The sequence below is a fragment of the Neoarius graeffei genome, chromosome 21 (assembly GCF_027579695.1).
Source record: "Neoarius graeffei isolate fNeoGra1 chromosome 21, fNeoGra1.pri, whole genome shotgun sequence".
In the NCBI taxonomy this organism is placed as follows: Eukaryota; Metazoa; Chordata; class Actinopteri; order Siluriformes; family Ariidae; genus Neoarius; species Neoarius graeffei.
In genome coordinates this window covers 34,259,403-34,272,468 of record NC_083589.1, presented here as the reverse complement: position 1 = coordinate 34,272,468, position 13,066 = coordinate 34,259,403, and the positions used below count along the sequence as shown (strand labels likewise).

At 43.1% G+C, this 13,066-nt stretch overlaps 1 protein-coding gene across 4 annotated transcripts in view; it reads right to left on the bottom strand.

Annotated features, from left to right (window-relative positions):
• usp6nl (USP6 N-terminal like) overlaps positions 1-13,066 on the bottom strand; it is a 218,867-nt gene that overhangs the window by 124,787 nt on the left and 81,014 nt on the right. The window contains exon 1 of one of the 4 annotated variants that reach the window (XM_060903022.1): positions 7,686-7,734. The exons of the other annotated variants lie outside the window; for them this stretch is intronic. Coding sequence (XP_060759005.1) covers positions 7,686-7,734 — 49 coding nt within the window. Of the gene's footprint in view, positions 1-7,685; positions 7,735-13,066 lie in introns of those variants that run through there. 4 annotated transcript variants of the gene reach the window in all.

Genomic DNA, 13,066 nt, shown 5'->3' with positions numbered 1-13,066 from the left:
CAGCAATAGCAATAATAATGTTCAGATCTGACATTTGATTGTTCGTTCCTTTGCTCATTTATTTTCAGTAACCACGTGTCCTCTGTGGTCATGTTCATGCTGAGATATTTAAGTTATTCCACGAAATTGAATCGCGTCGTGCCGAGTCGACTATTAAGGCCTCTGCATGCTCTTGCGACAAGGCTTTCGCAGACAGCTTTTCGCAGACAGTTGTAATTTATCGTTGAGCGGGGAGTAATAGGCGTGCGCGATGTTATTCACCGCCACAACGCAAGGGGGCGCGAAGTCGCGAAATCGCTAGGAGTAGTTGGTGGGTGTGGTTAGTGGAGTGTTTATCCTCCGGTTACTTATAATGACTAGAACTGGAGTCGTATAGATGTACGTACTTCCTCACTTCCTCGATCAACCGCTCTTCGTGCTGCTCCATCTTCGCTCGTGTTTTTAAAAATGGCGGTCGTGAAAACAAAACAAACCGGGAAAGGAGGGAAGTGGAAGTGCGTGTACAGCGGATGTAGAGTGGACCAATCAGAGCCCTCTTGTCTGCGACGCTGTCTGCGAGGCTTCTGCGGTGGTCACAATTTTTGGGAGGTGCGCGCAGAGCGTCTGCGAAGGTGGGAGGGGCTACGCAGACACTGTCTGCGACGCTATCTGCGAGGACTGCGTTGTCAGCATAAATTGGCCTTAAGCCATGTACGACGAGATTGAGTGGAATAACTGTTTTATTCTATCCACAGTCACTGGATTTACACATAACAGCCAACACAATCATTTCCACTTAGAATATAAATAAACTGGCGAAATGACAGGGGCAATTTGTGAAAAACGTTCCAATAATAATTCTTGAAAACAAAATTTTTTTTAAAAAAAAGATACGTTCTTACCATCAAATACTTGTGTTCCATATTTTGTTGCTTTTTTGGGGTTTTGTTTTCAAGTCGAGTTTTTATTTCGTCCTCGGTTGGTTCAGCAACACGCGCCGCCATTTTGTTTTCCTCTACTCACGGTATATGAGCTGATATCCGAGTAGTAGAGCAGCCAAATCAGAGCGCACAATTGATTGATCATATCCAGAGAACATGGACAGAATAAATCTCGATATATCGAATGCTGAAACATGTGACTTCCATCCCTCCAATCATCAATTCTTCCAAAAATAAAACATTTAAATAAATAAATAAATAAATCCCGTTTCCACAAGTTTTTTTTTTTTTCCCCCGCATCTCATTTTAGCATCTGAGTAAAGCGTAAAATCATCTTTGCAATTTTTTTTTCCCCTAAATTTCTGGCTTTTCTGTTCATGGTTTTTGAAACTGTTATTGCAAATTCATATTAAGATGAAGAGAGATTGAAAAATCTTTGCCTGGTCTAATTACCTCCACCGAGGAGATTGTTTTCAGTGCAGTTTGTTCGTCTGGCTGTGAGCAGGACTGAACAAAACCTACCAACCAGATTTTAATAATAATAATAATAATAATAACGCAATTCTAATGACATAGATCAGTGTTTATCAACCTTTTTTCAGTCACGGCACCCTTCAGAAGTATGCAAATTCTCAAGGCACCCCTATATAAAATATACGCAGTCACGCTGACCCCGGCAGTGACGTTGTGACATGGGAAAGGGGGCCGTGAGACAAATTTTGATGATGCATGAGGCGGCGATGATCTGCATTAGTGTAACTATTGTTTTTTTTTATTTTAATTCATTTTATTAATTTCAATGTTAGAATATATAATTTTTTGACGGCACCCCTAACGAAGCCAGACGGCACCCCGGTTGAGAAAGGCCGACACAGGTGCCCCACACTTCCACCAAAGGCGCACGAAGGTATGCCCCACACCACCTGCACAGCCAGCACAATCCCACCGGGCAACATCGCTCAGAACACCACACCATGGATCCACAAAGCGAGCACAGAAGCTCCGCTGCACAGAGCGCTGGACAACTCTGATGTTAAAGAGAGCAACGAGGAGCACAGGTATCACCCACGGCGGACCAAGGCCTGAGGAAACAGACACCCAAAACCGGGTCTTCGGACTCGGTGTGCTATTACTTTGTTCATCAAAATCACCCGAAATTTCCCATTCATTTCTATGGAATTTTTTTTAAAACTTTGCCAGCCCCAGAACCGTCTGGCGCAGAGTTGTGAAATTTTGCACAGTGATTCTTGACAAGCTCAAGGTTCTTCTCAGCAAGTTTCAAGTCACCACCTTTAACTCTCTAGCGCCACCACCAGATCAAAGTCGCATTTCTGTACATTCGTACATTTCTGCTTGTAACTTTTGCACCGTTGGTCCGATTTCCAAAACCTTGGTATCCCTAGATTCCTTGGGCCAAGACGAATCCAACGCACCCTATGACGTCATTTTCTGCCCGGATAGTTTTCCCGCCATTTTGAATTTTGTGAAACTCAACTAAAGTGCTACTCCTCCCTCAATTTTTGACCAATTTCTCCCAAACTTGGTACATAGCAACTTTGGACTAAGCTGCACAAGAAACTTACCTGGTGTTCAGAATTGCGTAAGCGTTTGGCCGTGGCAGCCGATCAAAATTGCGCCAGCAGCTCCAAGTTGCAGGTACATTTCTGCTCGTAACTTTTGAACCGTTGGTCCGATTTTCAAAAACTTGGTATCCCTGGAATCCTTGGGCCAAGACGAATCCAGTGCACCCTCTGACGTCATTTTCAACCCCGGAAAGTTTTCCCGCCATTTTGAATTTTGTGAAAATCACTTAAAATGCTTCTCCTCCCTCAATTTTTGACCAATTTCTGGAGCTTCACCACAACCGGTGGGCAAAACATTCAAGTAAAGAACAAACATCAAACCATAAAAGCACAAAAAGAAAAACAAAGGGGGGGGGAAGAAAAACAAAAAGTTCTGGTGAGAAGCGGCAGCCAAAACATACACAGCGTACTCTCAACCAGAAATGGGAAAAAAAAATGTTCAAAATGTAACATTTTTCCATGAAACTTGGTGGAAGGGTGTGGCTTGGGCCAAGGAAAATCCCATTACATTTTGAAATGGATGCGAAACACGGAACAGACCCACACATTTCGTTTCACTTTCACAAATGCTGCGAGATATTATATGATATTTGGCTTTCTATGTTTAGATCTTTGCCCAGTTTTGAAGACCGGATCCCAATCTGCTCTCCTGCTGTTGTAGCCCATGTGCCTCAGGGTTTACTGTCTTGTGCTTTCTGAGATGCTTTTCAGCTCTCCACGGTTGTAAAGAGTGGTTACTTAAAATTACCATAGCCTTCCTGTCAGCTCCGCCCAGTCAGACCATTCTCCTCTGATCCCTCTCATCAGTATAGGGGTGTTCACACAGCAACTTTTACTCCGGTGTAGCACTGGGGCTGCCCCAGTAGAGCGTTCACACGGTACAAAGTTATACCGGTGTAGCCCCTGAAAGCTGCTTAAACCGGTGCAAATCTAACCCTGCTCGGGAGGTGGTTTAAGAAATTTACTCCGGAGTAAATGCTAGTTTGCGGGGCAGCACCGATATAAAATGGGACGTCTGAACGCTACAGGGGTAGACTCGCTACGCGTGAGGAGAGTTGATTACATACGGGCATTGCATACGTGTCTTCATCCACGTTGTTTTCCCGGCGCTTGGTGATGCCATGACAACCGTCCACATGGCCATGAACGACATGAAGTCGTCGATTTGTTGCCGAATGAATTGTAGAATGCGTTGTTTTCGTGCTCTCTTGTACTTGTGCAACCTTTCCTTTCTCTCTTTTACCCTTTTATGGTGTCTGATCGACCACAACGTAGAAAGTTTGTCTGAAGAAGTATAAACCATGGTTTTTCGATACATCAATCACAAACAAGGCGGGAAAAGGAAGTACATTTTCACGCATGTGCATATTTCATTTCCGCATTATTACTATTGTATAGCACGGTCGCAAAAACTGCAGTGTGAACGCAAGTGGGGCTGCACCGGTACTAACACACTTCTCTCTAGTAAGCAGGGTTGTGACGTGTGAACGCTCCACAAAATTTACACCGGTGTAAGATATATCGCAACAAAATACATCGGTGCAGCATCGATGCAAATATGTGCCGTGTGGACACCCCTGAAGATGCACTGTGTGAGAAAATCCCTGGAGATCCACAGTTGCGTCCTCCCAATCCCATTTTGTCCTAATTCTGATATTTTACGTGAACATGAAATGATTCTCTTGAACTGCATACACGTGATCTAATGCCCTGTGCTCCTGCCACATGACTGGCTGACCAAAACCCTGCACGAATAAAGAGGATGTTGAATTATACACACACGCGCACACTATATATATATATATATATATATATATATATATATATATATATATATTTTACACACACAGTGGTATGCAAAAGTTTGGGCACCCCCAGTCAAAATCGCTGTTACTTTGAACTGTTAAGCAATTTGAAGATGAAATGATCTCCAAAAGGCATAAAGTTAAAGATGATTCATTCCCTTTATATTTTAAGCAAAAACTATTTTTTTTTATTTTCATCTTTTACATTTTCAAAATGACAAAAAAGGAAAAGGGCCCGAAGCAAAAGTTTGGGCGCCCTGCATGGTCAGCACCTAGCAACACCCCCTTTGGCAAGTATCACAGCTTGTAAACACTTTTTGTAGCCAGCTAATAATCTTTCAGTTCTTACCTGGGGGATTTTCACACACTCGTCCTTGCAAAAGGCTTCCAGTTCTACAAGTTTCTGGGGCTGTCTTGCATGCACTGCTCTTTTGAGATCTAGCCACAGATTTTCAATGATGTTTAGGTCAGGGGACTGTGAGGGCCAGGGCAAAACCTTCAGCTTGTGCCTCTTGAGGTATTCCATTGTAGATTTTGAGGTGTGTTTTGGATCATCGTCTTATTGTAGGACCCGTCCTCTTTTTAACTTCAACTTTTTTACAGATGGTGTGATGTTTGCTTCCAGAAATTTGCTGGTATTTATTCGAATCCATGCTTCCCTCGACCAATGAAATGTGCCCTGTGCCACTGGCTGCAACACAACCCCAAAGCATGATCGATCCACACCCATGCTTCAGAGTTGGAGAGGTGTTCTTTTCCTGGAATTTGGCACCCTTTTTTCTCCAAACATACCTTTGCACATTGTGGCCAAAAAGTTCTATTTTGATTTCATCAGTCCACAGGACTTGTTTCCAAAATGCATCAGGCTTATTTCGATGTTCATTTGCAAACTTCAGATGCTGAATTTTGTGGCTAGGACGCAGGAAAGGTTTTCTTCTGATGACTCTCCCATGAAGGTCATATTTGTTCAGGTGTCGCTGCATAGTAGAACAGTGCACCACCACTCCAGGGTCTGCTAAATCTTTCTGAAGGTCTTTTGCAGTCAAACAGGGGTTTTTATTTGCCTTTCTAGCAATCCAACAAGCAGTTCTTTCAGAAAGTTTTCTTCATCTTCCAGACCTCACCTTGATCTCCACTGTTTCTGTTAACTGCCATTTCTTAATAACATTACAATCTGAGGAAACAGCTACCTGAAAACACTTTGCTATGTTCTTGTAGCCTTCTCCTGCTTTGTGAGCATCAATTATTTTATTATTCAGAATGCGAGGGAGTTGCTTAGAGGAGCCCATGGCTGTTGATTTTAGGGACAAGTTTGAGGAATCAGAGAATTTATACAGCTTTGAAATCTGCATCATCTGACCTTTCCTAACGAAGAATTTGAACAAGCTACAGTTCAATAAGCTAATTAAGGTCTGGAACCTTGGTAAAAGTTACCTGAGAACTCAAATGTATTAGGGTGCCCAATAGGGCTGTAACGATACACCCAACTCACGATTCGATTCGTATGGTGATTTTTGACCCACGATTCGATACGCCCACGATTTTTTTAAAATGTTTTTTTAAAGCAGTAAATTTGACTTATTAACATTTACTTACTTACATTAACTATTTAATAACAAATAATTCAGACCACTGCAGAAAATGAGTAATATGTATGCAAAAATGAACAAATGTATATCCAAAGATTGTTTTATTTCTCAAAATAATACTGTTGAGCCGGAAGCTCTGTTTTTTTCGGTTCTGAAAAAGTCATTTTTCCAAATCGTGTAAATCCGTGAAGATTTTTTTTGGGGGGGGGGGGGGGGGGGGGGGTGGCTCTCTCACTGTCTCGCTCTCATAGGGCCAATGATTTTCTGTGATCGCGGAAAACGGATGGAAATTACGGAATTTTTATGGTGAAACATTGCTCGCGTGTCAAAATGTAACTGCCGCAGAAGGCTTCCGCCCAAGCAGACATGCCTTCAGTGTTGCCAGATATTGCTAACGTTTTCCACCCCAAAATATGTTCAAAACCAGCCAAAAAGCACCTAAACCCGCCCAATCTGGCAACACTGCATGCCTTTCCGGTCAAGTGATTGCGATTGGCTTGTGGCACACCTAGCCAGCCAATGAGCTGCTTGTTTACAGATTCGCTCCCCGCGTCGCAACCAGAATGGCGACCGCTTAAAAGAAATGAATGCTCTGCCAGTGGCGAGTGTGGACGTTGCGTGACTCGCAGAAGATTGTCGCAGGTCGGCGAAAAAACGACTTACTAATAGATATAAAAAAAAAAAGTAATTTAAGTAAGTTTAAAATGTAATTTAAATAAAAAGTAAAGTATTCATAAATTGAAGTTTGGAAGCGCCTCTGTTTTTGGGCTGAGGAGAAGTTTGAAAGGGTGTACCGCGATTCTGCCTTCTTGTATCGCGATACGGATCGTGGCTCTGCGTATCGCGATTTCGATTTCGATACGCATATCGTTACAGCCCTAGTGCCCAAACTTTCGCATGGTGTTCCTTTTCTTTTTTCACTCTCCAATTGTACAAAACAAAAACACACAAACCTTGCAGAAAACGCTGAAAAGAAATGTCTCGTCTTTACCTTTATGCCTTTTGGTGATCAGTTCATCTTCTGCTCACTTAACTATTCACAGTAACAGACATTTTCAGTAAGGGTGCCCAAACTTTTGCATGCCACTGTGTATATACTTTACATCACTGTTCATCCCTGTCATGGTGTCTGTCGAACTGAGCGATCCTAATTCTGGACTAAAATGTCTCTTCACTGTTGCCCCTTTTCCACCAAAGTAGTTCCAGGGCTGGTTCGGGGCCAGTGCTTAGTTTGGAACCGGGTTTTCTGTTTCCACTGACAAAGAACTGGCTCTGGGGCCAGAAGAACCGGTTCCAGGCTAGCACCAACTCTCTGCTGGGCCAGAGGAAAGAACCGCTTACGTCAGCGGGGGGGCGGAGTTGTTAAGACCAACAACAATAACAAGACCGCGAAAGATCGCCATTTTTAAGCGACGAGAAGCAGCAGCTGTACAAACGCGGTCATCCTTTATTATTATTGTTGTTGTTTCTGCTGCTGCTTCTTCCGTGTTGTTTTTGCTTTGATATTCGTGCCAAGGTTTATGCAAACGTAGCGACGTAACTGACGTATACAGCGACGTAATGACGTATACAGCGATGTAATAACGTATACAGTGATGTAATGACGTGGCTCCGCTTAGCACCGCGAGCTATGGAAAAGCAAACTGGTTCTCAGCTGGCTCACAAGTTGAACGAGTTGTGAACCAGCACCGGCCCCGAACCAGCCCTGGAACTGATTTGGTGGAAAAGGGGTATGTGATGTCACAACACTGATCTTTAAACAAGCTGAATGATGACATCATCTCTTACCGTGCTCCAATTCTTCTTGTATCTCCTGAGTAAAGATCTGCCTTTCCATCAGTCTGAATCTCTCGCTCGCTCTCTCTCTCTCACACACAGTCAGTAATTAACCTGACCTGTTGTTCATACTGTCCTCAACAGTGTCATCTTTCTCTTCAGCCTACAATATGAGGCTTTTTACAATTCCCATGATTCCCCAAAACACCAAAAACACGGAGAAGACGTGAAAAAAGAAAGGAGCTGGAGACGACAGTGGGATAGCGTGAAAAGAAGACTAACAAGGAGACGCTCCAACAATGCGACTGTTTGTTGACTTCAGAGACACGTCAGTGGACAGACCCACACACTACATACCAGCCCGAGCCTCCCGCTCACTCACACACACACACACACACACACACACACACAAATACCAGCCTAATAGTGAACAAACACACACAAACTACATACCAACCTTCACAACAAACAACTGCTCCATCACACACCTCATTCTGACAGCACACACATCTGCAACACACTTACACAATCTCCGATTCTCTGACTAACTTAAACCTGAACTTTTTTACTAAATTTGGCACGAACAATCTAAATACATAAACCCTCAGACTGCTTTTCCACCATAACCCTGTTCCCATTCCAGACATAACTTCAGATTCAACTAGATAATGAAAGTAGGAGATCTGACAACAGGCTTCACAGATCGTATCTCTACCAGGAGTCTTCTTTCCCCCCCGACAGTCAGAGTAAATTACGTTTAAAAAAAGGAATAAATCATACCTGGGTATACTTTTAGCTCTATGGCTGTGCAACATGGGCTCTTAAACAACAACAACAACTACAGCGTTTGGATGCATTCCATCACAACTGCTTACGAAAGATTTTGAATGTCCGATTTGACGATCACGTTTCAAACCGCGAGATAAGGAGAAGAACTGGGTGCTCCACACTAGCAACCATCATCAGTCAGTCACCGACGTCTCCTCTACTTCGGCCACGTAGCAAGAATGCCAAGTGAAAGGCTCCCGTTACGTCTCCTCTACTGGTTGCCCACTCATGGGTCTCGACGCGTTGGGCGTCCCAGGCTATCCCTGTTGAAGATCTTAGAACAAGATCTCCGGCTCCTCTTGGGTGACTATTGCAACGTCTCGGATGGTGTGAGACTAGCATTAGATTGCAACAGGTGGCGTCGCCTCTTGTTAACCGCACTGAACAAACGCAAAAAACGTGAGCAGGCAGAGCTGTCACCCGACGACGACTGAAGACCTGGACAAGATGAAGATGATGCATACTTTTATGGGGGGAAATCACTGACAGTGTTGTGTTACCCAGGCTTGTCGTACTCGAGTCCAGGACTTGTGTCCTAATTTTAAAAGACTCATCACTCGACTTGGACTTGAAAACTGATGACTCAGACTTGTGCATTAACTGCATTCGGACTTGTAAATTGGAGACGAGGACTCAGATTTTTTCTTTTTTTTGTAACGTGCCATAATAACTTGGCATAAGATATTTATATTTATATCTACATTAATCTTTATACTAATTTGGTGCAAGAGAATGCGCATTCACCTGTTCATACGTCATGTTGAGGAACAAACTAACGTTAATGGCGCTAAAATGCCTGGAGAGAAGCCCCTAGGATTGTCCGCTTTGCTTCTACAGACTTCTCATGCAGTGGCAAAAAATGCACTGCTATGTGTTCAACATGTAGAAGAACTATCGAGGAGACGACGGGGACGACCTCGAACTTCAATCATCATTTGGTACGACTCCACCCAGAGAAGGAAGTGACACGCTATGTTCACTGCTCTGTTGATAGTGGGCGGGGCTTGCTGAGCGATGAACTAGCTAGTGTTAACCCTCTCTCATGTTATTTGCCCTGTTTACAGTGGGCGGGGCTTGCTGAGCGATGAACAAGCTTTTTATCTGTAGCCTGTTAACTAAAATGGGGCAGTCGAGCAGGAACGTTAGTCCGACGCAGCAGCAGAGACGCTTTCACATAAAGGCAGCAACTTGGACTCAAGGTTTAGTGACCCGACTATAACACTGGTGTTACCAATGTAACAGCACATCCTGAAGTGTTTTATTCCTTTTATACAGCAGCAATTTACCAATGATGTACAGTGGGGCAAAAAAGTATTTAGTCAGTCACCAATTGTGCAAGTTCTCCCACTTAAAAAGATGAGAGAGGCCTGTAATTTTCATCATAGGTACACTTCAACTATGAGAGACAGAATGAGAAAAAAAATCCAGAAAATCACACTGTCTGACTTTTAAAGAATTTATTTGCAAATTATGGTGGAAAATAAGTATTTGGTCAATAACAAAAGTTATATACCCTTTGTTGGCAATGACAGAGGTCAAACGTTTTCTGTAAGTCTTCACAAGGTTTTCACACACTGTTGCTGGTATTTTGGCCCATTCCTCCATGCAGATCTCCTCTAGAGCAGTGATGTTTTGGGGCTGTCGCTGGGCAACACGGACTTTCAACTCCCTCCAAAGATTTTCTATGGGGTTAAGATCTGGAGACTGGCTAGGCCACTCCAGGACCTTGAAATGCTTCTTACAAAGCCACTCCTTCGTTGCCCAGGCAGTGTGCTTGGGATCATTGTCATGCTGAAAGACCCAGCCACGTTTCATCTTCAATGCCCTTGCTGATGGAAGGAGGTTTTCACTCAAAATCTCACGATATATGGCCCCATTCATTCTTTCCTTTACACGGATCAGTCGTCCTGGTCCCTTTGCAGAAAAACAGCCCCAAAGCATGATGTTTCCACCCCCATGCTTCACAGTAGGTATGGTGTTCTTTGGATGCAACTCAGCATTCTTTCTCCTCCAAACACGACAAGTTGAGTTTTTACCAAAAAGTTCTATTTTGGTTTCATCTGACCATATGACATTCTCCCAATCCTCTTCTGGATCATCCCAATGCTCTCTAGCAAACTTCAGATGGGCCTGGACATGTACTGGCTTAAGCAGGGGGACACGTCTGGCACTGCAGGATTTGAGTCCCTGGCGGCGTAGTGTGTTACTGATGGTAGCCTGTGTTACTTTGGTCCCAGCTCTCTGCAGGTCATTCACTAGGTCCCCCCGTGTGGTTCTGGGATTTTTGCTCACCGTTCTTGTGATCATTTTGACCCCACGGGGTGAGATCTTGCATGGAGCCCCAGATCGAGGGAGATTATCAGTGGTCTTGTATGTCTTCCATTTTCTAATAATTGCTCCCGCAGTTGATTTCTTCACACCAAGCTGCTTACCTATTGCAGATTCAGTCTTCCCAGCCTGGTGCAGGTCTACAATTTTGTTTCTGGTGTCCTTTGACAGCTCTTTGGTCTTGGCCATAGTGGAGTTTGGAGTGTGACTGTTTGAGGTTGTGGACAGGTGTCTTTTACACTGATAACGAGTTCAAACAGGTGCCATTAATACAGGTAACGAGTGGAGGACAGAGGAGCCTCTTAAAGAAGAAGTTACAGGTCTGTGAGAGCCAGAAATCTTGCTTGTTTGTAGGTGACCAAATACTTATTTTACTGAAGAATTTACCAATTAATTCATTAAAAATCCTACAATGTAATTTCCTGGATTCTTTCCCCCCATTCTGTCTCTCATAGTTGAAGTGTACCTATGATGAAAATTACAGGCCTCTCTCATCTTTTTAAGTGGGACAACTTGCACAATTGGTGGCTGACTAAATACTTTTTTGCCCCACTGTATATACGTTAGATTTTTTTTAATAAAAAATGACACATTCTCCTTTTTTATCCATTTATAGTCACATTTCATTTTGTGGAACATCTGTTAAACCACTTAGTCCTTGTTTTCACTTCCAATATTATAAGTACTTAGAATTTTTTTTCTTTAGGAATTTTAAGCCTTTATTCGTCACATGTACATGAGCTCACAGTGACGTTCTTCTTCTGCATTTAACCCACCTGACGCACGCGCGCACACACACAGAGCAGTGGGCATCTACGCTGCAACATACGGGGAGCAACTAGGGGTTAGGCACCTTGCTCAAGGGCATTCATTCCCTCCACCCACACTTTTCTGTTTTCTTGATGGTGCAGGGAATCGAACCAGCAACCTTTTGGTCTCAAAGCTACTTTCCTTTTTCTCCATTTAATATCTTGCAGCTTACAAGATGATTAAAAAAAAGAAAAAGAAAAAAAAAAACCCTGCACATTCTGTGACGGAAAAATGATGAACTGCCAACCCTAGAGGCTCCTTCTAAAATTGTTAATCAGCATCTAGTGACAAAAAAAAAATGAACACAACCCACACCACAAGCCGTGTTTCCCTTAACCTGCTACAAATTCTATAACCCCAGTAAAAAAAAATAAATACATAAATTTTTTTTTTTTAAAGAGTAATTTTCAAAGAACATGTCAATTTTGGGGGAAAAGATACTCGCAAATATCACAAAAAAAAAGTTTATCTGCTCACATAATGATTCAAGAAAGCAATTATTTCGCAAAACGGAAACAGAATTTTTCATATTTCAGTCACATGACATGACATGAGCAAAAGGAAACGCTGCCTTTCTGAAAAGACAGCGGTCTGGAAGAATCGTCTTGAGAGGAGAAAACCCAGCTTTCGTTACATAACATCACTTCACAGAAACATCGACCGTTCCCAATTTTTGGCAAGTTTTGCCGAAATGTTGAAAATATTGCTTCTATTTTGCACAAATCTGCAATGGAAACTCCGCTACAGTTCAACAGCAGCTCATTTTCACTGTGCTTTATACCGCAGCGTGGACGAATGGTGAAATCTGATTGGTCAGAAGGTGTGCGTTAGTTTTGTACGACGGTGCAGGAGGTTGCGGTTGGAACATGAACGTTAATATTAATGAGCTCATTAAAACAGGATGGTGACGGATCAGACACAGGGATTTGTACAGCAGATGTCAAGCATCATTAAGACCAAATAATAAACAGATTTAAAAACCTGTTGTTTAACAACATAATTATCATCATTGATGAGAAGTTGTTTTGTTCCGAGATGTTGACTGAACATTATGGAAGAAGTCTTGGTTGTAAGCACTCCTGTGTGTGTGTGTGTGTGTGTGTGTGTGTGTGTGTGTGTGTGTGTGTCTCTGATTGGGGGGGGGTCAATCTAAGGGCCTCTGCATGCTCTTGTGACAAGGCTTTTGCAGATAGCTTTTCGCAGACAGTTGTAATTTATCGTTGAGCGGGGAGTAATAGGCGTGCGCGATGTTATTCACCGCCACAACGCAAGGGGGCGCGAAGTCGCGAAATCGCTAGGATCTTATTGATCAAATTGAAACGTAGCGATTTTCTATGCTATGGAAAGTCCGCACTATAATGACAGGCGTACTAACACCTTCTGCGCGCTTCGGCAGTCCATTGATATCTGAGCTCCGTACCAATGCG